Source organism: Nannobrachium achirus, assembly GCF_963921795.1.
Source record: "Nannobrachium achirus genome assembly, chromosome: 21".
Classification (NCBI taxonomy): Eukaryota; Metazoa; Chordata; class Actinopteri; order Myctophiformes; family Myctophidae; genus Nannobrachium; species Nannobrachium achirus.
Window position 1 is genome coordinate 5,490,412 of NC_137828.1, and position 22,245 is coordinate 5,512,656.

The 22,245-nt window shown below is 42.5% G+C and overlaps 1 protein-coding gene across 1 annotated transcript in view; it reads left to right on the top strand.

The window, feature by feature from the left end:
* Positions 1 to 16,254, top strand: part of LOC308307226 (protein disulfide-isomerase TMX3-like) — a gene marked incomplete at its 3' end in the record, with an annotated part of 66,676 nt that extends 50,422 nt beyond the window's left edge. Inside the window, exons 13-17 of the mRNA XM_080752399.1 lie at positions 216 to 272; positions 1,813 to 1,942; positions 7,537 to 7,605; positions 14,382 to 14,495; positions 16,075 to 16,254. Coding sequence (XP_080608525.1) covers positions 216 to 272; positions 1,813 to 1,942; positions 7,537 to 7,605; positions 14,382 to 14,495; positions 16,075 to 16,254 — 550 coding nt within the window. The remainder of the gene's footprint in view (positions 1 to 215; positions 273 to 1,812; positions 1,943 to 7,536; positions 7,606 to 14,381; positions 14,496 to 16,074) is intronic.
* Between the last annotated feature and the right edge of the window lie 5,991 nt (positions 16,255 to 22,245).

The following is a 22,245-nucleotide window of genomic DNA, read 5'->3' on the forward strand; positions in this document are numbered from 1 at the left end:
TTCGTTTTGCACGAAAAACATTCCTTGGGCTAAAAACGGTCCCTATAAAACTGATTTAGTGATGAGTCATCACTGTTCACAGTTTTGTCAGGGCCGTTTTTCAGAAATTACTATTTCTCTACTGTTGGTGTATTGATGTGTTACCTTGCTTAATGGAAGTCGCTCTGGATTAAGAGCGTCTGCTAAATGCCTGAATGTTAAATTGTCTTCCACAGAGACTTCCAGTTTGGCCACATGGATGGAAACGACTACATCAACGGTCTCATCATGGGGTGAGTGTGTCTTTACTAGCCGGGACCGTACCTATATTCCCCAGGTTCTGTTCCCCAGGTTCTATGTTCCCCAGGTTCTATGTTCCCCAGGTTCTATGTTCCCCAGGTTCTATTCCCCAGGTTCTATGTTCCCCAGGTTCTATTCCCCAGGTTCTATGTTCCCCAGGTTCTATGTTCCCCAGGTTCTATGTTCCCCAGGTTCTATTCCCCAGGTTCTATGTTCCCCAGGTTCTATGTTCCCCAGGTTCTATTCCCCAGGTTCTATGTTCCCCAGGTTCTATTCCCCAGGTTCTATGTTCCCCAGGTTCTATGTTCCCCACTTTCTTACCACCTAAACCTACCCCTAACCCTAACCCTAACCTCACTAAACTAATGCTGTGAGGTGGGGAACATAGAACCTGGGGAACATAGGTTGGACCCCTACTAGCCTTACCGGAAACTCTGGATATACCTTATCAGAACCTTATCAGACCTTACCTTATCACAGCGTTTCTCAAATGGGGGTACGTGTATCCCTAGGGTGGGGGTCAGCAACCCGCGGCTCTTTAGTGGAGCTTTTTCAAAAATGTATGAAAATGGAAAAAGATGGGAGGAAAAACATATTTTTTTGTTTTAACGTTTTTTTTTTTTTTATCGTCACTGTCGGGCAGAAACCTTGTATCTCCAAGTTTCAAATTTGCATGTTTTTTTGTTTTATCTTTTTTTGCAAAGTAAAGCCCTGCTTCATCACACAAGACTGACACACAAAAGTAGTGAAAACAGCAGATCTGCAAGCACACAACGATATATAAGGCTTTTATAATTTTTTTGCGGCTCCAGACAGATTTTTTTGGTTTTTTTTTTGGTCCAATATGGCTCTTTCAACATATTTGGGTTGTCGACCCCTGCCCTAAAGCTACACAGGGGTACTGCACTGGGTATGTGAAAAAAACCTAGAAAATGGGAATATGTATTTTAGTATTATGGTCAATGATAAAACATTCACAGACTTTGTGTAAACCTGCTTATCTGTAAATTGTTAAATCAAATTACGGTACATCAATACCTCGACTAGTGCAACTGTTATTGAATAGAGAGCAATGTATATTTGCCATCATGCTGTTTTATTTTGAACATGTTGGCATGGGAACTGGACTTTTGGAGTCACTTCCTGTGATGTATTGATGTATTTTTTATGGCTAAAACTGTGGCGGGGTGCGGCAAAATTACCAAATTATGATCGGCAAACAACAGCTATATGCTACACTGGCCCATACAGTATGTTACACAACAACATCCTGACTACGGTCATGTGACCAAGTGACGTCATGATGCAATAGAATGGTGGTGGACCTGGGCAGCCAGAGGGGATAACTCTGGCTCCATCTAGGGGCAGCCAATGAGTTAATATTCTGTTGCTCATTTTGTTCCCATCCAACAGCGAGGCACGCTTCGAGGATAATAATGTGTTGCTAAATGCCTTGATGTCAAAAGAGGTTACAAGCTCTGTGTGTGCGTGTGCGTGTGCACGTGCACGTGCGCGTGTGTGTGTGTGTCTCAGTGAGGTGACGGTTCCATCCGTGGTGATCCTCAACACGTCCAACGAGCAGTACTTCCTCCCCGACGGCCCCACGGAAACCCTGGAGCAGCTGGTCCACTTCATCACCAGCGTTCTGAACGGATCCGCACAGGTCCTGATCCGTGTTCCACTCCTTACTTTACTACTCTCTCTGTCTCTGTTCTGCTCTGCACAGGTCCTGATCCATGCTCCACTCCTTACTATACTACTCTTCTCTCTCTCTCTCTCTCTCTCTCTCTCTCTCTCTCTCTCTGTCTGTCTGTTCTGAACGGATCCGCACAGGTCCTGATCCATGCTCCACTCCTTACTTTACTACTCTCTCTGTCTGTTCTGAACGGATCCGCACAGGTCCTGATCCATGCTCCACTCCTTACTTTATACTCTCTCTCTCTCTCTCTCTCTCTCTCTCTCTCTCTCTCTCTTTCTCTCTCTCTCTCTCTCTCATAGTTTTATTCATTTATTTGCACAATAAAATCGGTATGTAAGGTAACAATTCAATTATTAACACTTATGTTGCTATCAATTAAATCTCTTTGAAGGTCCAAGTTGCCATGGTCTCCATAGACTTCCATGTAATTCGCCCATGCCTAATCATGCACGCTGTTCACAGCTTTCAAACAAAAGAAATCCGCTTGGAAATCCATTCAGGCATTCATGAGATAGCAGCCATTATGTTTTAGATAGATAGATAGATAGATAGATAGATAGATAGATAGATAGATACCTTTATTATCCCAAGGGAGAAATTCAGTTGTCCAGTAGTAGCACAGCAGTATACAGTTATTTACAAAGTTACAGAGACGTAAGAAAAGATAGATAAGAGGGAAAAAAACAAACAAAGACGAGAGCAGTACAGTACCAATAAAGAGAAGGTGCATCAACAGAGGGGGCGAATAATATATAAGTATATATACATAAAGTGTCTTGCAAAAGAGACCATAGCAGTCAATGCTAGTTAGTGCAAACAAGTATCTCACTGTCATTGTTAAACAAAGCAAAAATACTCAGAAACTACCAACACAACCTAATAGTGCAATGACAAAAATCAGCGCGAAAAAAGAAGAAACTAGGAAGCGTGTCACCGCAACAAACATGGCTGCCATGTTTGAAAGATGGGGTTGGTATGGGGGTTAAACATGCAATTTTGCGATCGCGACCATGCCTACTACATTTTTTGAGGTCCAAAAAATATTTTTGAAATGTTTATTTATTTTTTCTTCAAAAACTACCCAAACTCTGGAAACTCGGGGTTGGCACCAGACAGGTTAACTCATTGAATGCCCTTTTCAAGATGGCCGCCAAGTACCAGGATGCCACGTTCCTAAATTTCTAGTGCACGGATCAATATTTAGTGCACGGATCGTGCACGCCCATGCCTAGATCATGCACCATATGTGTAGTACTTTTTAACAGCTTTCAAACAAAAAAATCCGCTTGGAAATCCGTTCAGGCATTCATGAGATACAAGCCTTCAAAGTCAGACAAAACAAACATTTTGCCATTTTGAAAGATGTGTTTGTTATGGGGCTAAACATGCAATTTCGCGATTGCGATCATGCCTAATACATTTTAGGCATTTTTGGAATTTTTTTTTATAACATTTTCTTTTTGAAAAAAAAAAAATGGCTGCCAACTCGGGAAACTCGGGCTGTGGCAGCCTGGGACTACTGTAATAACTCGGGAAACTCGGGCCTTGGCAATCAATGAGCTAAGACACATAAATAGGTGCAGGTGATCTACAAGCTGACAACACGTCGATGTTCAGTAGATCGGCTATTTGAAGTGTCTTTTGTTGAGATTATGAAATCTTAACTCCCCAGAGTCCCCATCTTTAAACCAATCCAGTGACTTTGATTGGTGCAGGGCTGAGCATGGATCAGATTGTAAATACCATCATTTATCTATTTCACTGCAGATTAGGTTATCGTCCCTAACCCTTAAAGGGATATTCCACTTTCAACAGGGAGCAGTGGTAGGGCCTCTCTCCCCACACACACCCATTGTAACTTCAAACTCCATTTTAACCATGATAGATTCATTAAAAACACCCATTATTCTTTCTGGTGACTCATACTACCCTCCGAATACGTGAGCAGGCCGTGTTTTTTCATTTATTTTTAATAATTATTTGGTAAAATGGAAACAATTAAATTAAAAAAAATAATTATTAAAAATAAATGAAAAAAGTTATGGAAAAAACACGGTCTGCTCACGTATTAGGATGGTATTATGAGTCACCAGAAAAAAAATAATGGGTGTTTTTAATGAATCTATCAAGGTTAAAATTAAGTTTGAAGTTACAATGGGTGTGTGTGGGGAGAGGCCCTGGGCCTGGAGGGCCTGGTAACATTTACATCAAATATCTAAATATTGAATCAAGCTAATTAAAAACTGTTCAGGGTATTCATAAAAGCCTGATTAGATGATAAAATTACCAAAAGTTTTTTTGAAAGTGTTATATCCCTTTAAATTCAACAAATTATTTTAATGAACTAAAATGTTGTTTTATTTGATGGCCTTCCTGCCCTGGCGTTTGGCCTTTGTACCATCAAAGAAAGGACAACACAGGACATCATTTTATAAAATAACTAAATTCCAGGCCTGGCTGTAAGTATTTTTTTCAGTCTCGCTCAAACATGGAGATGTTTGCGTGTGTTGTTTTAACGTTATTACCTCCCCCTCTATTTCCCAGTAGATAATCTGCTGTAATTCTGTGTGTATTTTAAGTCGTTCCCGCGGGATTGCATGACACGCTACTGTATGTCACCACCGTACACTAATCTTCCTGCAGCCGACATCTGGATCATAAAAACACAACATTTCCTGTCCAACATTTACAATAACGTTGTCCAGTCATCCAACACAGGCATGCGCACACATAGACATCAAAGGGGGCTTGAGCCCCTGCCCTTTTATCCGTCCGTAAAAAGTGCCCTCTCCAGACCATGAATGCAGTTTTTACTATGGTGAAAGAAATGAAAACGCCCCCTCTTTCCATGCCATACCTGAAGGCAGCATTCAAGAGAATTGTCTTGTCCAAACTCTCCTGAACTTGAATGCAGCATCTTATGTTGAAAGAGTCGCCCTCTCTGTGTAGAAATCCATGCCGTTACGCCACATCTCCAGTATTGACTAATATGCGTATTGACTAATATGCTTAGTTTAGTGTGATGTCAAGCATTGAAAATAGCCGACCTCCAAGCTCAAAACTGCGATGCGTCGTGAGCTTGGAGGTCTGCTATTCTCAATAGTTTTACGCAAAGGCCCTTTTTAGAAATTTCAGCCCCTGCCTCTCTAACATTCTCTGCACGTCCCTGGTCCAACCTTTACAGTAAGGTCGTCACGTCAGTCACCCAGATATATGAAACCATAATCCAAACAATCCCTCCTCCATCGCCTGCCCTTTTCCCAGAAGGCACTGGGCTATTTTTGAACGTTGGCAAAACAGACCAGGCCAACCAACATGTAAAGTAACTACTTACTACGCACTTAAGTACAATTATTTGGTATTTGACCTTCACTTGAGTATTTCCAGTAATGTTGCTTCTACTCCACTGCATCTCGGATCCAAATATTGTACTTTTACTCCACTACATGTATTTGAAAACTTTAGTTACTAGTTACTTTGTAGATTTGGATTATTATAACTAAAAATACATTTATGTGTGTTTAGTTATAGTAATCCATTTGAACATAGCCGATCTACAAGCTCACAATGTGTCGCTTGTGAGATTTTTTTTATACATGAAAACTTTAAATGTGACATTCTCCACAACGAGTCCTTTTACTTTTGGTACTTTAAGTACATTTTGATGCCAATACGTTTGTACTTTTACTCAAGTATACATTTTGAGTAATACTTGAGTAACAGAGTATATCTATACTGCAGTATTGATACTTTTTACATTTACTTTTTTACTTTTCCCAGAAGGCACTGGGCTATTTTTGAACGTTGGCAAAACAAAGCAGGCCAACCGAACCAAACAGAGAGACAGAGCCATGCCAGTTCCTTCCAGCTCAGATGATGCCAGGCATCGCTTGATGCAAACCTTTTGGCCGTTGCCAGCCTGCTGGCCTCACCCAGGACGCTGTGCCCGTTGCCAGCCTGTTGGCCTGGAACCACTTTATCCATTATTATATGCTTTAACTATTGAAAAATAGCAGATCTACAAGCTCACAGCGTCTTCTAGGCCAGGGGTTCCCAAACTTTTTTGTCTCAGGTCACCCCATAAATATTGTTTTAATCCGAGGCACCCCTACATTATAATTTTCACTCCCAGCACCTTATATTTATAGCATATCGTCGTTGTCAGGTGGAAACCTTGTATGTCCAAAACCGTTTGTTTTGTATTTAACATCTATAAAGTGTACTAAACTCGTGAAAACAGCAGATTTACAAGCACACAACGCCTCGCATCGCGAGGCGTTGTGTGCTTGTAGATCGGCTGTTTTCACTAGTTTTGTGCGACAGTCTTGTATGATGAAGCAGGGCATTGCTTTGCCAACAGACGTACACATTTGAAACTTGGAGATACGAGGTTTCTGCCCGACAGTGACGATATTTTAATGATTATGTTGTGAGGAAAACGTTGAGATAACAGCAATTTTAGTTAGAACTGACTGAAAATAACTTTGTACTTCAAGTTTAAAATGATACTAAATATTTTTCCTCCAAATAATTTCCAAATATTATCAAATTATCTTGCGGCACCCATGGACTACCGTCACGGCACCCCAGGGTGCCCCGTCACCCACTTTGAAAACCCCTGTTCTAGGGATGCAATGTGTGCCAAGAATAATCTTTGTTTCATATTAAGCCAATTACCAAAGTTGGTCCTTTTTTGTTTAGAACTCAATACTTCCATAAAATAATGTCAAGTCAAGACTCACTATAACTTCCAACTATTCATACAAACAATCTAACTACCGCTAACTACAGGGATCAGGGGTCTTAACGTTGTATTCTAAACTCCAACGAAAGAAAAGATGAAAATAATTCTCATCGTGATATTATCCATCACTTTTATCTTAAGACAATAACTTGCATTTTCATGGGTTTGTATCCATGTTTAGTAGGCTATGTGTGTGTTTTATTTTTATTTTTTGCAAATCTTTGAATAGATGTTTTAAAAGCAAACATTTGTAACTCAACTATTTGCTTCAAAACCATAGTTTTGTGGGGTCCTTTTTTGGCCCAAGGAATGTCTAAAAAATGATAAGTAACCTTGCCACCTTTCATATACGATAAGGACATCTGGCATGGCCCATGGACTAACTGGTGGTGTTCACCATAGACATAGAAAGATAGACGCCTCCTTCGGCTAGGGGGCATATGCATTTAGCAACTAAGGGAATCTTCATCACAAGTTGACAGGCCTATCAGAGGCAGGTGGGGGCGGGTCTTCACGTACGCAGCCTGTGAGAACAGCTGAGCCGCGCAACATCGGAACTGGCTCTGTTGAATTGAATTGTGGTCCTTGGATAAGTCCCGGAAAAGTCGTGCTGTGATTGGCCAGTAGTCACTTTGACTGACAGCGATCCCTTAGTTTTTCCAGGAAGTCCGGACAAGAACTTTTGCACATCGCTCCAATTAACTGCAGAGGCGAACGAGGCATCTAGCTCTTTATATCTGTGGTGTTCACACCTGAGCTTTATGGAAGACCTGGAAGATCCTCCTCATTTCTCCTCCTCTATCGCCCCCCGCAGGCTTACGGAGGCGACGGCGTCATCCAGAGGGTGAAGAGGGTGGCCTTTGATGCCCGGTCTACTATCATGGTAGGTTGATCTGTGGTGTACCATCATGGTAGGTTGATATGTAGTGCTAGGTCTACCATCATGTTAAGTTGATCTTTACCCATTGGAGACCATTTGTGTGCCATCTGTGTACCATTTTGACATTGGTGTGGCATTAGTCTGGGGCCTTATGGGGATAAAATGGTAATTTCATGCAAATCAGTTTAAAAGCGTCAAATTTTGCACAGATGTAGCTCAGGGCATGCTCTAATTATTCTGCTGCTAGGGCCACAAAAAAAACATTCCTTGGGCTAAAAACGGCCCCACATAACTGTGAAAAGTGATGACTCATCACTAAACCATCATTTTGTGGGGCCGTTTTTTAGCCCAATGAAAGTTATTTTGTGCAAAACGAATACTGGCAATGGATTCAGCATCATGACAAACCTCTAGTTAGACCCCTCACATCCTACTTAAAGCAGTTTTTTTTCCTGGGTATTTTCCTCCTGTATAGAAAGTTGATGGGAGCCTAACTTGATTTGGCCGCTGTGGCGACCCCGAAGGTTGCCGACTCGGGAGCCCTAGCTAAATCATTAGAGCATGCCCTGGGCTACATCTGTGCAAAACTTGGTGCTTTTAGACTGATTTGCACGAAATGACCATTTTATCCCCCCAAGGACCCAGACTATCTTTCTAAATCTACCGTCTTTGGTTGAGTCCAGCATGCAGGAAGTGAACACAGAGACGCTGGCGGTCCAAGCACTGCTTTTGTTGCTTTTCTGCCTGTTTCACACACACACACACACACACACACACACACACACACACACACACACACACACACACCTTGGGTGATTGTGCTTTGAGCGTTGAAGAGAATAATATGCACGATTCAAGCCTCTGCGTGCTCCACAGCGCAACGCAGCGTTGTCCTTTTGACCTGCAGTTTGTCTTGGGAGCAACATTTGAGAATACAGTTTACAGTATGTCGGGTGGAAAACCTCTTATGTCCAAAACTGTTACTTTCTGGATGGTAGTAGCAGCGGCGGCACAGCAGTTAAGGTTAAGGGGAACACACACCGGACGCAGAAGCGGCGCGTCAAAACATACGGCCCCATTATTTTCAATGAACTAACTCGCCTGCCGCGCCGACACGCCGCCGTTCTATTCTTCCAGCGTTGCCGTGCGGTGAACATGTTCTCCCATGGTTCTCCCCACCGTGGGGAAATGGATGTGCTGTGTGGCAGCGCGCCGCATCCAGTTGGGGTTACCGCGCTGCACTTCACGTGCGTCGATCGATACCGCATCCAGTGTGTGCTCCCCTTTAGAGGCTGTGGAGAGAGGGCTGTTGTTGATGTGAATGAGAGGGAGGAACAGGAATGTAAACAGTGCTGTGTTGTAATGACATCTACAGCTATAGAGTTGTTCTGCAACCAGGCATAAACTTAGAGCATTGTTCACTTGTGTGCCAACTAGATGGTTCCTCCCTAACTCTGAGATGCACCATCATGGGTGTAGCTTAGATTACAGTCTCAGTCCAGGCCCACGACAACAAGCAACTCAATCCATTGTTTTACATTTTAGATTAACCCATTTAGGGCCTAGAATTATTGAATGCTTTAACCAGTGAAAAATAGCAGATATACAAGCTCACAGCGCGGCACTGAGTAGATCTGCTATTTTTGAAAAAGTCGTGAAAGTGTGTGCAAATCTTTGAATATATGTATTTTTTAAAGTGAACGTTTGTAACTCAAATTTTGCTTCTGGGTGGTCCCTGGAACTAGATATTTTGGCCAAATGGCCAAATAAATATCATTTTGGGGGTCCTTCACATGAAAAGGTTTGAGAACCACTGACACAGTAGTCTCTCAAGAACTGACCAACTGAGCTCCAGTTAAGTGAAAAGGACCTTTTCTTTGACGATGGCTGGCCAGATCGCTGACATAGAAACATAGGGTTTTTCAAAAAATCTTAGAAGGATTCAAAAGGCACTTATAGAATCAGGTCAAAATTCTAATTTTCACGATTTTTCAAAAATAGCAGATCTACAAGCTCGCAGCCGCGCTGTGAGCTTGTACATCTGCTATTTTTTTCAATAGTTAAAGCATAAAATAATGATACGCAATAATGTGTTGGATGCCTCGATGTTCTTATACAGAGTCCACGATGATGCACGGATCGTGCAGGACGCGTATGCAAAAATGAGTTAAAACCTCCACTAGGGTTAGGGAACATGATGTTGTTATTGCTGGGCAGAAACCTTTTATGTCTGTGTTTTAAACGCTTTGTGTTTTCCTTAAGTTAACATCCTATCGATCATACTAGAGCCAGGGTTCCCACGGTCATGAAATTCCTGGAAATCATTTGAAATTATAAAAATATTTTTTCCAGCACTGGAAAAGTTTTGGAATTGATCAAGGCTCCTGGAAGGTCCTGGGAAAAGTAGCTATGCATTTGTCTTTGGTTATTGATTTTGTTAAATATTAGAGGCAGACATTGGCGCTCACAACGCCTCGCAACGCGAGGCGTTGTGAGCATGCAGATCGGCTATTTTCACAATAAAACCGCGTTATACAAAATTCCTCAACTCTCTTCAAATGTGATTATTTCGGGGGTCACTGCCTGAAAAGGTCGAGAACCACTGGCATACACTACCTGTCTTTGGACATTGCGCATAGGAATAAGCGACTCGTTATTGAGCTGAATTATTGTTACTAGCCCTTACCCGTTCAAAGATATGAGCTCCGAAATGATGTGTAGTGTGTGGGTTATGGGATGTGCACTGTGCACACAGTATATGAGGGATGGAAAGTAACTTTAACTGGTGCTTGCATGATAATATGTAGGAGCATCAATGTAAGAAATACCCGTTTCATTTAATGGCTATAGAGATACTGTCTACCGATCTGCATGATTTTTGGACAACATCTGTAACAGGGCAAGACAAACGACCCCCCTCCCCGCCCACCCGCCTGCCTGCCCACCCGCCTACACACACACACACACACACACACACACACACACACACACACACACACACACACACACACACACACACACACACACAGCTGGTTAAACATGTTGCCTCATGCTAGATGCAGAATAGATATGCCTCATGCTAGATGCAGAATAGATAGTAGATACACCAGAAAAATGCTAATATACAGCATACGATTTGTGAAAGTGACAAACGGGCTTCACAGTTATGTCAGGTGTGTTCATATGCTAATGGTGATGCGATTTCAGATCAATTGCTCCAGCCACTGAGGAGAAACACTGTTACAGACGGACACTCAGACAGACGGACGGACAGACAGACATTCGGAAAATTATATGTTTGATATAGTCCTGGATATCGGGTTAAATATTCTGGAAAAGTTTTGGAAATAAATTGGTAAAGATGTGTGGGAACACTGTAGAGCGTCACACAAAGCAGCAAGACTAGCAGATCAGCAAGCTATGCGCTTTGAGCTTGTAGATCTGCTACTTTTCATATTTTGGAGTAACACGTTTTGGACTTATGAAGTTTCTATTCAAGATACGATTTATAACAAACGGAGCTCTAAAAGCGATGATAATGGTGGCACAAGTAAGAGCAGGAAGATGTGTTCTCAGAGTTCCAACTGAAAAATGAATTAATACAGCTCGTTATTGGACGGTGCTCGAGGGGGCATAAAATGCCAGCCCAGCCCCTGCCTCTCAAACATTCTCTGCACGTCCCTGGTTCTTCTCCTCCCACTCTTCCAACCTCGACAACATGTGGGTTTTGTGGCAGAAGTGTTTTTAGGAATGTAAACAAACAGTGCAGTGTTGAAATGGTAACTGTGCTGTTATGCTGTGTAAAGCACTCTGTTTTTTGTATCCCATTATTTTCACCCAGTGCCAATCGCCTAAGCCAGGGGTCTTCAATGTTTTCAGGCCAAGGACCCCTTAGTTGAGAGAGAGATGAAGCAGGGGACCCCCACAACCTTTTCAGAGATTCCATATAGTTTCATCGTTTGACAGCACAATCATCAGTTTATTTTGGATTCTTGTCAATGTGTGTTTTCAGATATTTAACCACTTGAACCGTCAATACTTAATAAACCTTTCACTCTGTACTTAGTCTGCTCTTCTTCCTCTCTACACCAAAGCTCTTTGCCGAAAATAGCTGATCTACAAGGCCACAACGCCTCGCAGCACGAGGCGTTGGGAGGAGGGCCAACCCCCCTAGGGTCCTGGACCCCCTGTTAAAGACCCATGGCCTAAACTGTAATCCTGGGCTCTGCTCTCCCTCTGCCAACCTGGGTAGAGCCGTTATTCCAACCAGTTCCTTTCCCCTCCATAACAAGGACCATTTTTTTAGCCACAGAACCACCATTTGGTGAGGTTTAACCTCTGAGAACCAAAACATAGAAGATTGTGTCCACAATTCCATGCTCCAACAGTAATGGTCCTTGATATGAAAAAAGGTTGAAAACTACTGCTAAATGCTTACAGTGTAAATTGTGGAGAGCAACGATACTATTCTGGAGGTACAGTTTACAGTTTAGGCATTTAGCAGACGCTTTTAATCCAAAGCGACTTACAAAGAACGATACTATTCTGGAGGTACCGTATCCAAGAATGTCCCTTGGTGCCCTGCCCTGACGTTGGCCCTCCCGCTGGGGAGAAGAGGCACAATAAAAGACCTGTAATTGAAGAACTTGAAAACAAACCACATCACAGAACATTCAGAACGGGTACACATTATAGTGTATCATTATTTTATGCTTTAACTATTGGAAAATAGCAGATATACAAGCTCACAGCGCGGCACCGAGTGCCGCACTGCGAGCTTGTAGATCTGCTATTTTTGAAAAAAATCACACTCGTGTGAACTGAGCGGCGGTTGTGTGTGTGTGTGTGTGTGTGTGTGTGTGTGTGTGTGTGTGTGTGTGTGTGTGTGTGTGTGTGTGTGTGTGTGTGTGTGTGTGTGTGTGTGTGTGTGTGTGTGTGTGTGTGTGTGTGTGTGTGTGTGTGTGTGTGTGTGTGTGTGCGTGCGTGCGTGCGTGCGTGCGTGCGTGCGTGCGTGCGTGCGTGCGTGCGCAACAGCACCCCTCCCTTAACATGTGTGGTCAGAAAAGGTTACTGCAGGCTACAGACCCGGAGACAGACAGACAGACCCACACACACGGCCACGTATAGGAGCGTTGTGACCACCGCTCAAAAACCTATGTTTCTATGTAAGCAATCTGGTTTAGCCATCGTCAAAGAAAGGGTCCTTTTCACTTAACTGGAGCTCAGTTAGTCTGTTCTTGAGAGACTACTATGTCAGTGGTTCTCAAACCTTTTCATGTGAAGGACCTCCAAGATGACATGTATTTGGCCACGGACCCCCCATCTCAAAATAGGAGCAAAATTTGAGTTACAAATGTTCACTTTGAAAATACATATATTCAAAGATTTGCACACATTTTCACAACTTTTTCAAAAATAGCCACGCTGTGAGCTTGTATATCTGCTATTTTTCAATAGCTAAAGTATAAAATAATGAAGGCCCCTCCACCTTGGGCCCTAGTAACTTAGTCCCACTCCCCCCCCCACAACAAAAGACGTATAATTGAAGAACATGCAAACAAACCACATCACTGAACATGGTCAAAGACAGGAGGAGGAGGAGTAGATTCTCTGTGGTCTCCTCTCTGTCTCTCTGTGGGAGGAAGAGCTGTCTGTTTGACCAGAGGGTGTGATGGGAATGGAACATACAAACCAGGGCTCAGGGACGTGCTGGCCATTGGGAAAAGCAGGGACAACTCCCCAACGGCCGGTTCATTCCCGGGCCGGTCCAGGCTGGGCGGCCAACAAAGTAATTTGTCACTGTCGGGCAGAAACCTCGTATCTCCAAGTTTCAAATTTGTACTTTTTTTTTTTTTTTTTCGCAAAGCAAAGCCCTGCTTCATCATATACAAGGCCGTCGCACAAAAGTAGTGAAAACAGCTGATCTACAAGCACACAACGCCTCGTAGATCAGCTGTTTTCATTTTTTAAATGGTTTTGGACATACGAGGTTTCCACCCAACAACGACGAAATATAACTCATGTAATTGGCCCACTGGCTTGTCACTTGTCATGATCTGAAATGGCAAATCTTTGAGTAGCAGCAGCGCTATAGAGAGAGCGCTATAGAGAGAGATCTCTCTCTATAGCGCGCAATGAGGGCCTCTACAACTCTTTTTCCCGGGCTGAATCAGGGGCCCAGCACGTCCCTGCCAGGGCTGCATCTCCATTCCATTCTGTTGTTGATTGTTTCCCCTTTTGGTTTTTATTTCCCAGTGTTAATTTTTTCAGGAAATTTTGATTTAGTCTTAGTCTTTTGAATAACACACCATTTAGTCTTAGTCCTGTCTTAGTCTTCTGAAATTGTTTTAGTCTAGTCTAGTCTTAGTCAACTAAATATCAAAACATTTTAGTCTTAGTCTTAGTCTTTTGGGATTAGTCTCAGACTTTTAGTCTTTCTCTTTTAGGATACGTTTTTTAGCCTAATATAACCACATAACTCTGAATAAGTCATTGTCTTCTACTGCCTGTCACTTGTTCAAAATAAACCATACATAAAAGATGTATTTGGCTTTAATTTCATTGCAGTTACATACCAATATCAATTTTTGCAGCCATTAGTCTTAGACTTAGATTTAGTCTTAGTCTTTTGAATAACACAAATAACAGTCTTAGTCTTAGTCTTTTGAAACTGTTTTAGTCTAGTCTAGTCTTATCGACAAAATATAAAAATCTTGTAGTCTTTTAGTCTTAGTCTTAGTCGACAAAATTAACACTGTTGTTTCCCCCCTCCTCTACAGTCGGTGTTCCGCAGCTCTCCGGTGCTGGGCTGCTTCCTGTTCGGTCTGCCGCTGGGCGTCATCAGCCTCATGTGCTACGGGATCTGCACCGCCGAGACCGACGACGGATCAGAGGTAGGGACGATAACGATTCACCCTTTTAGTCAGGGAAAATTAGCAGAATAACTCTCAAATCTGGGAATAAATTCCTTACCAAACAATTTCTTCACCAATGTGTTCGTAAAGGTGTCTAGTAACATATCTAACAAAGATTGAAATTCAACATCCCTAGCAAAATGTACTATAAGGGAAAGAATCACTCCCAAAAATATGCTTTAAGTGGGGTGTGAGGGGTCTAACTAGGTGTTTTTAATTACTCTGAATCCATTGCAAGCATTTGTTTTGCACGAAAAACATTCTTTGGGCTAAAAACAGACCCAAAAGAACTATGGTTTAGTGATGAGTCATCACTTTTCACAAGGTGTATGGGGTCCATTTTTGGGCCAAAGAATGTTTTTCGTGCAAAACAAATGCTTGCAATGGATTCAGAATAATTAAAAACACCTAGTTAGACCCCTCACACCCCACTTAAAGCAGATTTATGGGAGTGATTTTTTCCCTTATAGTACAGAGTCTGAGTGAATGAGACCCAGAATTACCCTAGCTGTCAAACATTTTGCTAGGGATGTTGAATTTCAATCTTTGTTAGATATGTTACTGGACACCTTTACGAACACATTGGTGAAGAAATTGTTTGGTAAGGAATTTATTCCCAGGGTTTTATTAAAATTCCCTGACTATTTGTCAGCCTTCTGATTGGTCCCTGAATGACCAAACAGCAGGCTCTTTCTGCCTTGTCCCGCCCTGGTTCCGCCTTTTTAATGTTGAATTTGCTAAAACAGTTTTTGGAGAAATAAAAACATTTAAAAACATGCCCAGTCACTATGCTGCACCTGCGAGGCTCCTTTTGACTGAAACCAAGTTTAAATGAGAATTGAACACACAGAATAACAAGAAGAAGCAACTGAATATCAATGGTAGTGGATGGAGAGAAAGGACTTTTGTCCCACCAAGACACAGCAACCAATGGGTGAGAAGAGGGGTGGGACAACGGGCGGGACTTGACAAAGGGTGAATTCATCTAAGATCGCTGTATTGCTGTTAAGAAATGTGTTGATAATTTAACGCTTTTCCTGACAGATTGGTTTATTTATTTACCTCCCTCTGCCAGGTTTTCCATTACCTCTGAAACATTTTAGAATAAAAAAACTCGCAGCTCACAGCGCGCTGCAAGCTTTGTATATCTGCTATTTTTTATATTTTTATATATGCTATATTTTAGATTGCAATTAGAGAAAAGAAAAGATGAGTGTTAAAATGTTTTCATTTACTGCTTTCTATTGTTTTAGCCATTTTAGTATTTTGATTTCAGTGTGGGGGCATGCGTACAAGTGTCTAAATATGTCTTTTTAGACACAATAAGCCAGCAATTTCTTTGTTACTATTTACACCAGCCCTCATAAGTCACATCTGACCATGAAAGATTGTGGTGCATCTTGGGAATGGCTTTATTGTGTCTAAAAATACATATTTAGCCACGTCCAACCTGGGGGCATGCATGCAAATCAAAACCGTTAAAATCCCCCCAAAAAAATAGAAAGCCGTGAATGAATCTTCTTTTCTCTAATTCCCCTTGTTGCATCTCTGCTCGCAGGACATGGAGCTGATGAAGAGGGAGGGGCTCACCGACGAAGAGGAGGAGGAGGAGGACGAGGAGGAAGAGGAGGGGGGTGTGGCCCTGGAGGGGGGCGGGGCCAAGGAGGACTGGGGGGAGGGGGGAGGGGAGGAGCCAGCGGGGGAGGAAAAGGCTCCCGGGGAGAAGAAGACGGATTAACGTCGGGTGGAGGGAGGATGGATGTTATTAGACCTGTAGAATAGTAGTCAAAGAAATCCAGTGATATGAAACTCAAAGACATATCAACCTCTTTTATTTGCTTCCTTTTTTTGTTTTGTTTTTTCATCTTTGCTCACCCTCCTGCTCCCCCCTTCTCCCCCTTCACCCTAGTCTCGCGTAGCCAGACAACTATTCCACAATCTCCAAATGCTATAGAGTCTGGAACGGCAGCTCCCGAACGGCGAGTATCGGAAGTAGCCGCTGCTGCACGGAACTGTAGTCCCATTGGAAACATAACAGAAACACACTAGTACAGACAGTCATTCGAGCGGCATATTCTTGTTATGCGTGTATAGTTTAAGAAAACATTTGAAAACATCATGGAAGTAACACCAACAACACCAGAGAAGCGGGCCAACTCCCGAACGGCCGGTTCATTCCCGGCCGGTCCAGGCCAGCCATTAGGACAAAAATATAAATAAAATGTCAGCCTTCATTCCATTTTGGGGGCTGGGTGGCCAACAAAGTAAATCGTCACTGTCGGGCAGAAACCTTGTATCTCCAAGTTTCAAATGTGTAAATTATTTCGCAAAGCAAAGCCCTGCTTCATCATACAAGGCTATCGCACAAAAGTAGTGAAAACAGCAGATCTACAAGCACACAACGCCTCGCGGTGCGAGGCGTTGTGTGCTTGTAGATCGGCCCACTGGCTTGTCACTTGTCATGATCCGAAATGGCAAATCTTTGAGTAGCAGCAGCGCTGTAGAGAGAGATCTCTCTCTACAGTATCTACAGTACAGTAAATCTTACTCGTAGTGCTTGTAGATCGGCCCACTGGCTTGTCACTTGTCATGATCCGAAATGGCAAATCTTTGAGTAGCAGCAGCGCTGTAGAGAGAGATCGTACTCTACAGTACAGTAAATCTTTGAATAGCAGTAGCAGCGCTTCTCTATAGCGCACAATGAGGGCCTCTACAACTCTTTTTTCCCGGGCTGAATCAGGGGCCCAGCATGTCCCTGTCCTCTGTTGTCCCAGACTGTATGACGGGAGCATTTGTAAATCGCGGGAGTCGACAGTCTGGCCACGCGAGACTACCTTCTCCCCAGACCCCCAGCGGCCATCTTGACACCTGCTGTGCAGTACGCGATTATGGTGTCCGTAGGAAATGCCTTGTTGAACCGGAGGTAGGGAGCGCTCCGCTGTGTTCACTTGGACCACGTGGAGGTGCATAAAGTCGGGGGGGGGCAGAAGATTATCGATTCTGTCCCTATCGTGACACAACAACTCGGACAGCGCCGAGTCTGCTCAAGCGGACCTCCCAACGCTCGACACGGCGACTCGCTCGCTTTGGCTCGCTCGACGGTGTCTCACGTGGCTCAAGTCCGCCTGAGACGGCGCGCCTTCGTCGTCTTCAGCGAAAACAAGAAGTCCTTTACAATGCATCTCCTTCAGATACAATAACAGCGTACAGTACAGTCCAGTACAGGTCAGGACCTTGATATGAAATGGGTTGAAGACCACTGCCCTATACAATACAATAGACAGTCGAAGCGGATTGATTTGCACGCTGCTTTTGAAACCATCGATCATAAACATGGCAACGTCCTGAGTGTTAAATTAAATGTACTTAACAGTTAAACTAACACTCAGGATTTGTTTTTACTGTGCCTGAAACGTTTAGTTCACCCCCACCCCATAAATACTGAAACGTTTAGTTTACCTCCACCCCTATAAATACTGAAACGTTTAGTTTACACTATACGTACTGCATATCCTGTTCCATGTCCACAGCACAGCAAGTGAAAAAGTGCCCAATTAGGAACTTCTGCCATAAATGAATAACGCTTGTTTTTCTATCGTATGTTTTTTTTTTTTTTTTTTTTGCCTGATTAAAAAAACAAGACTTCTGGAGACGTAAAGTGCAGAGAGACAAGTCGTGCTTTCCATAGTTGTTGCCGCTCGACGACCTGTTGATGGAAGCAGAAAGCTGGCCTTCTTGAAATGTGTGTATTGAGGAGGTGTGGCAACAGTTTGATAGATAGGAGTGTAGTTCCACTTATTTTAGAGGACCAATGGTTGTTTTAAGGGCACTATAAGAGATGCTAGGCATAGACATCTGTTTGCTTTTTAAATCCCATTTAAGACCTGTGTAACCTGACTAGGAGTTGGTGTTCCATACACTTTGTGGTTTGGCGAATAATGATCCGTCGTTCCCTGATATTGACATCTGATATACGTTCCTGTCAAAGCAAATAAATACAGTTACATGAATACAATACAACGAATCGCTACAATCCATGCCAATTATCTCAAGACGAATTCTCTCCCACGGTCAGTCTGTTACATATAGGGATGGGACGATAAGCGATACCATCGTTTATCATGATAAAACATGCTCACGATAATCGTATCATGGAGATTTAATTTATCGTGATATCATCCTCCGTCATGCACTGGCATCAATTCACCTTTATTTGCCTCACTGCATATCCGGTACCACTTAAACCCTCTATAATTGGTAAAGGGTACTTATAATATACGTACTTGATAGTATATATATTTTTTCACTTTCTATCAATTGTCTTTTACCCAAAAATAGCCGATGTACAAGCTCACAACGCGACACGCTGTGAGCTTGTAGATCTGCTATTTCTTGGCAAATGTTCCGCCCCAGGATATAATGGATTTTGATTATCGTGATAATATCGTAAATGGTGATTTCTTTGGTCACAGTAATCGTGATATGCAGTTTTCATATCGCCCCGTCCCCGTTACATAAAGGCATTCCTAACATTGTGTATGCCGACTACAATAAAGGTGCGCTCCGTGGGGCGCAGACCTCCACCAGCCATTGCTTTTAAAAACAAGGTTGTTTATGAGCTGTGCAGGCCGCTTATTTTTGAGCGGTGGTAGACCGCTCCATAGCATGGCCGTGTGTGTATCCGTGTATCCGTGTATGTATGTATGTATGTATGTATGTATGTGTGTATGTAGCCTGAACTACCACTCAGTGACCAGAGAGGGTGCTCTTGAGTCTAGTCTGAGCATCAACTGCAATATTCGCTCTCTCTCTCTCTCTCTCACACACACACGCACACACACACGCACGCGCGCGCACACACACACACACACACACACACACAACCACCGCTCAGTTCACACGGGTGTGATTTTTTTTATTCTGTGAACCTGTTGTTTCTTGTTGGAAAGAACGGAATCTAATAGCGGCACGTTCTCTTTTTCTAGAGGTGTACAACTTTGTACATTAACGCATCTTCACTTCAAAGGAGTAGTTCACCCCCAAAATGACTTGTTTTTCCCATTGATTCCTCATGACATGGAGTGTGTGTGTGTGTGTGTGTGTGTGTGTGTGTGTGTGTGTGTGTGTGTGTGTGTGTGTGTTTAATTATATAATTAATGGTCAATGATGTCACCGGAGAGCCATTAGGACTGGGGATGTGAGGATACGCGATATTATTGTTTATTGTGATAAAAAAAAAACACTCACGATAATCGTATCGTGGAGATTTAATTGATCGTAAAAGGTACTTATAATATACGTACTTGATACAGTCTCATTATCAAATGTCTTTGCCAAAAAATTGCCGATCAACAAGCTCGCCTTGCGACGTGTTGTGAGCTTGTAGATCTTGTATATGCATCTTTTAGTCCAACTCAGCGACTGGCAAGACAACACTAGGCTACTGCAGCATTTTAATAGGGATTGGGGAAACAAACTGGGGGGAACCAAATTAAAGTGACGCCGCTTCTTCTAGTGGTTTCCGCGCTTTAGGCGGAAACCAACCGGCCTGTTGTGAACGAACACCAGGCTTTCCCCCAGAAAGCCTGGTGAGGCGAGCTTAGGAGACAGATTCCCCCTCTCTCTAAAGTAAAGCGACTAACAAAAGCTGATGAATGTTTTAAAGGAGGCGTTACTCTTTTCTTAACCCATTTAGAACGGGTACACATTATAGTGTATCATTATTTTATGCTTTAACTAATGAAAAACAGCAGATATACAAGCTCACAGCGCGGCACCGAGTGCCGCGCTGCGAGCTTGTAGATCTGCTATTTTTTTTTTTATCGTGAAAAATCGTGAATTCTGACCCGATTCTTTAAGTGTCTTTTGAATCCTTCTAAGGTTTTTGGAGAAAACCTATGTTTCTATGTCAGCAATCTGGCCAGCCATTGACAACGAAAAGGTCCTTTTCACTTCAACTGGAGCTCAGTTAGTCTGTTCTTGAGAGACTTCTATGTCAGTGGTTCTCAAACCTTTTCATGTGAAGGATCCCCAAAATGATATTTATTTGGCCACGGACCCCCATCTCAAAATATGTAGTTCCAGGGACCCCCGGGAAGCAAAATTTGAGTTACAAACGTTCGCTTTGAAAATACATATATTCAAAGATTTGCACACATTTTCACGACTTTTTCAAAAATAGCAGATCTACAAGCTCGCAGCGCGGCACCGAGTGCCGCGCTGTGAGCTTGTATATCTGCTGTTTTTCACTGGTTAAAGCATTCTATAATTCTAAGCTGTGCAGGTAAAGCTGAATCCATCGTATAAAGTATTTCTAAACCTTTGACCCAGAAAAACCAACCCTGCTTCTTCCTCTCATATCACGCATTTCATTGTGCTTATTTGGTAGCCTAGTAGGTCTTGTAGGTCAGTGGTTCTCAGCCTGTGGGTCGGGACCCGCAGGGGGTCCACACACTTAAAGTGACATACTTTTCAGACCTAATAATGAAATTTCCATTACAGCATCGAATGAATCAACAAACTACAATATAAACAACATTTGCCAAATTGTCAAAGAATAGCAGAAAGAGGCAAACATTTTTGAAAGAAGCAGATCTACAAGATCACAACGCCAAGCAGTGGGAGGCGTTGTGAGCTTGTAGATCTGCTATTTTCACAATATTTACGCGTGGAACCGAGTCAAACTAAATGTAATGTCTCAATTCCTACAATTCCAAGTATTTATCAGGGGTGGGGGGTCCCTAGTTCAAAATGACTATTTGGGGGGGCCTCAGTTCAAAATGATTGAGAACCACTGGCTGAGTATAGGTCTTCTAAGTCTTAATGACAACCTGTTGATTTTATTGTATTTTTCAACTGTAAACTTTTGACTGTGAAACTGCATTTAGGAAGCCATTCCCTCTCCCTCTCCCTTCACCCTTTTGCCTTGTTTGGTTCTTTGTAGAATAGATTTTGCCTTCCATTTTCTGCCAAAACATTCTCATTGGGTTTGAATTAAGATTGTCTCACTTTATTATGACGGGATTGAAAAAAAATATTGAAATAAAGATTATCCTCTTTTTTGTACCTCTTTGTTGACTGGCATTTTGTTTGGTGCCTTTGGAGTGATTGAACATTTTATTAGACAAAAATGGAGAACATTACAATTATAGTCAATACATAGATGTAGTACAGTACAAGTACAGTTAAAAACCCATTTAGGCCTAGAATTATTGAACGCTTTAACTATTGAAAAATAGCAGATATACAAGCTCACAGCGCGGCACCGAGTGCCGCGCTGCGAGCTTGTAGATCTGCTATTTTTGGAAAATTGTGAAAATTAGAATTTTGACCTGATTCTATAAGTGTCTTTTGAATCCTTCTAAGGTTTTTTTTTTAAAAACCGATGTTTCTATGTCAGCAATCTGGCCAGCCATCGTCAAGGAAAAGGTCCTTTTCACTTCAACTGGAGCTCAGTTAGTCTGTTCTTGAGAGACTACTATGTCAGTGGTTCTCAAACCTTTTCATGTGAAGGACCCCCACAATGATATTGGCCACGGACCTCCATCTCAAAATATTGTCAGGGACCCCCCAGAACAAAATATTTGAGTTACAAATGTTCACTTTAAAAATGAGATATTCAAATATTTGCAAAAAAATCTCATAATTTTGACATTGATGAACTACAAGCTCGCAGCGCGGCACTCGGTGCCGCGCTGTGAGCTTGTAGATCTGCTATGTTTCAATAGTT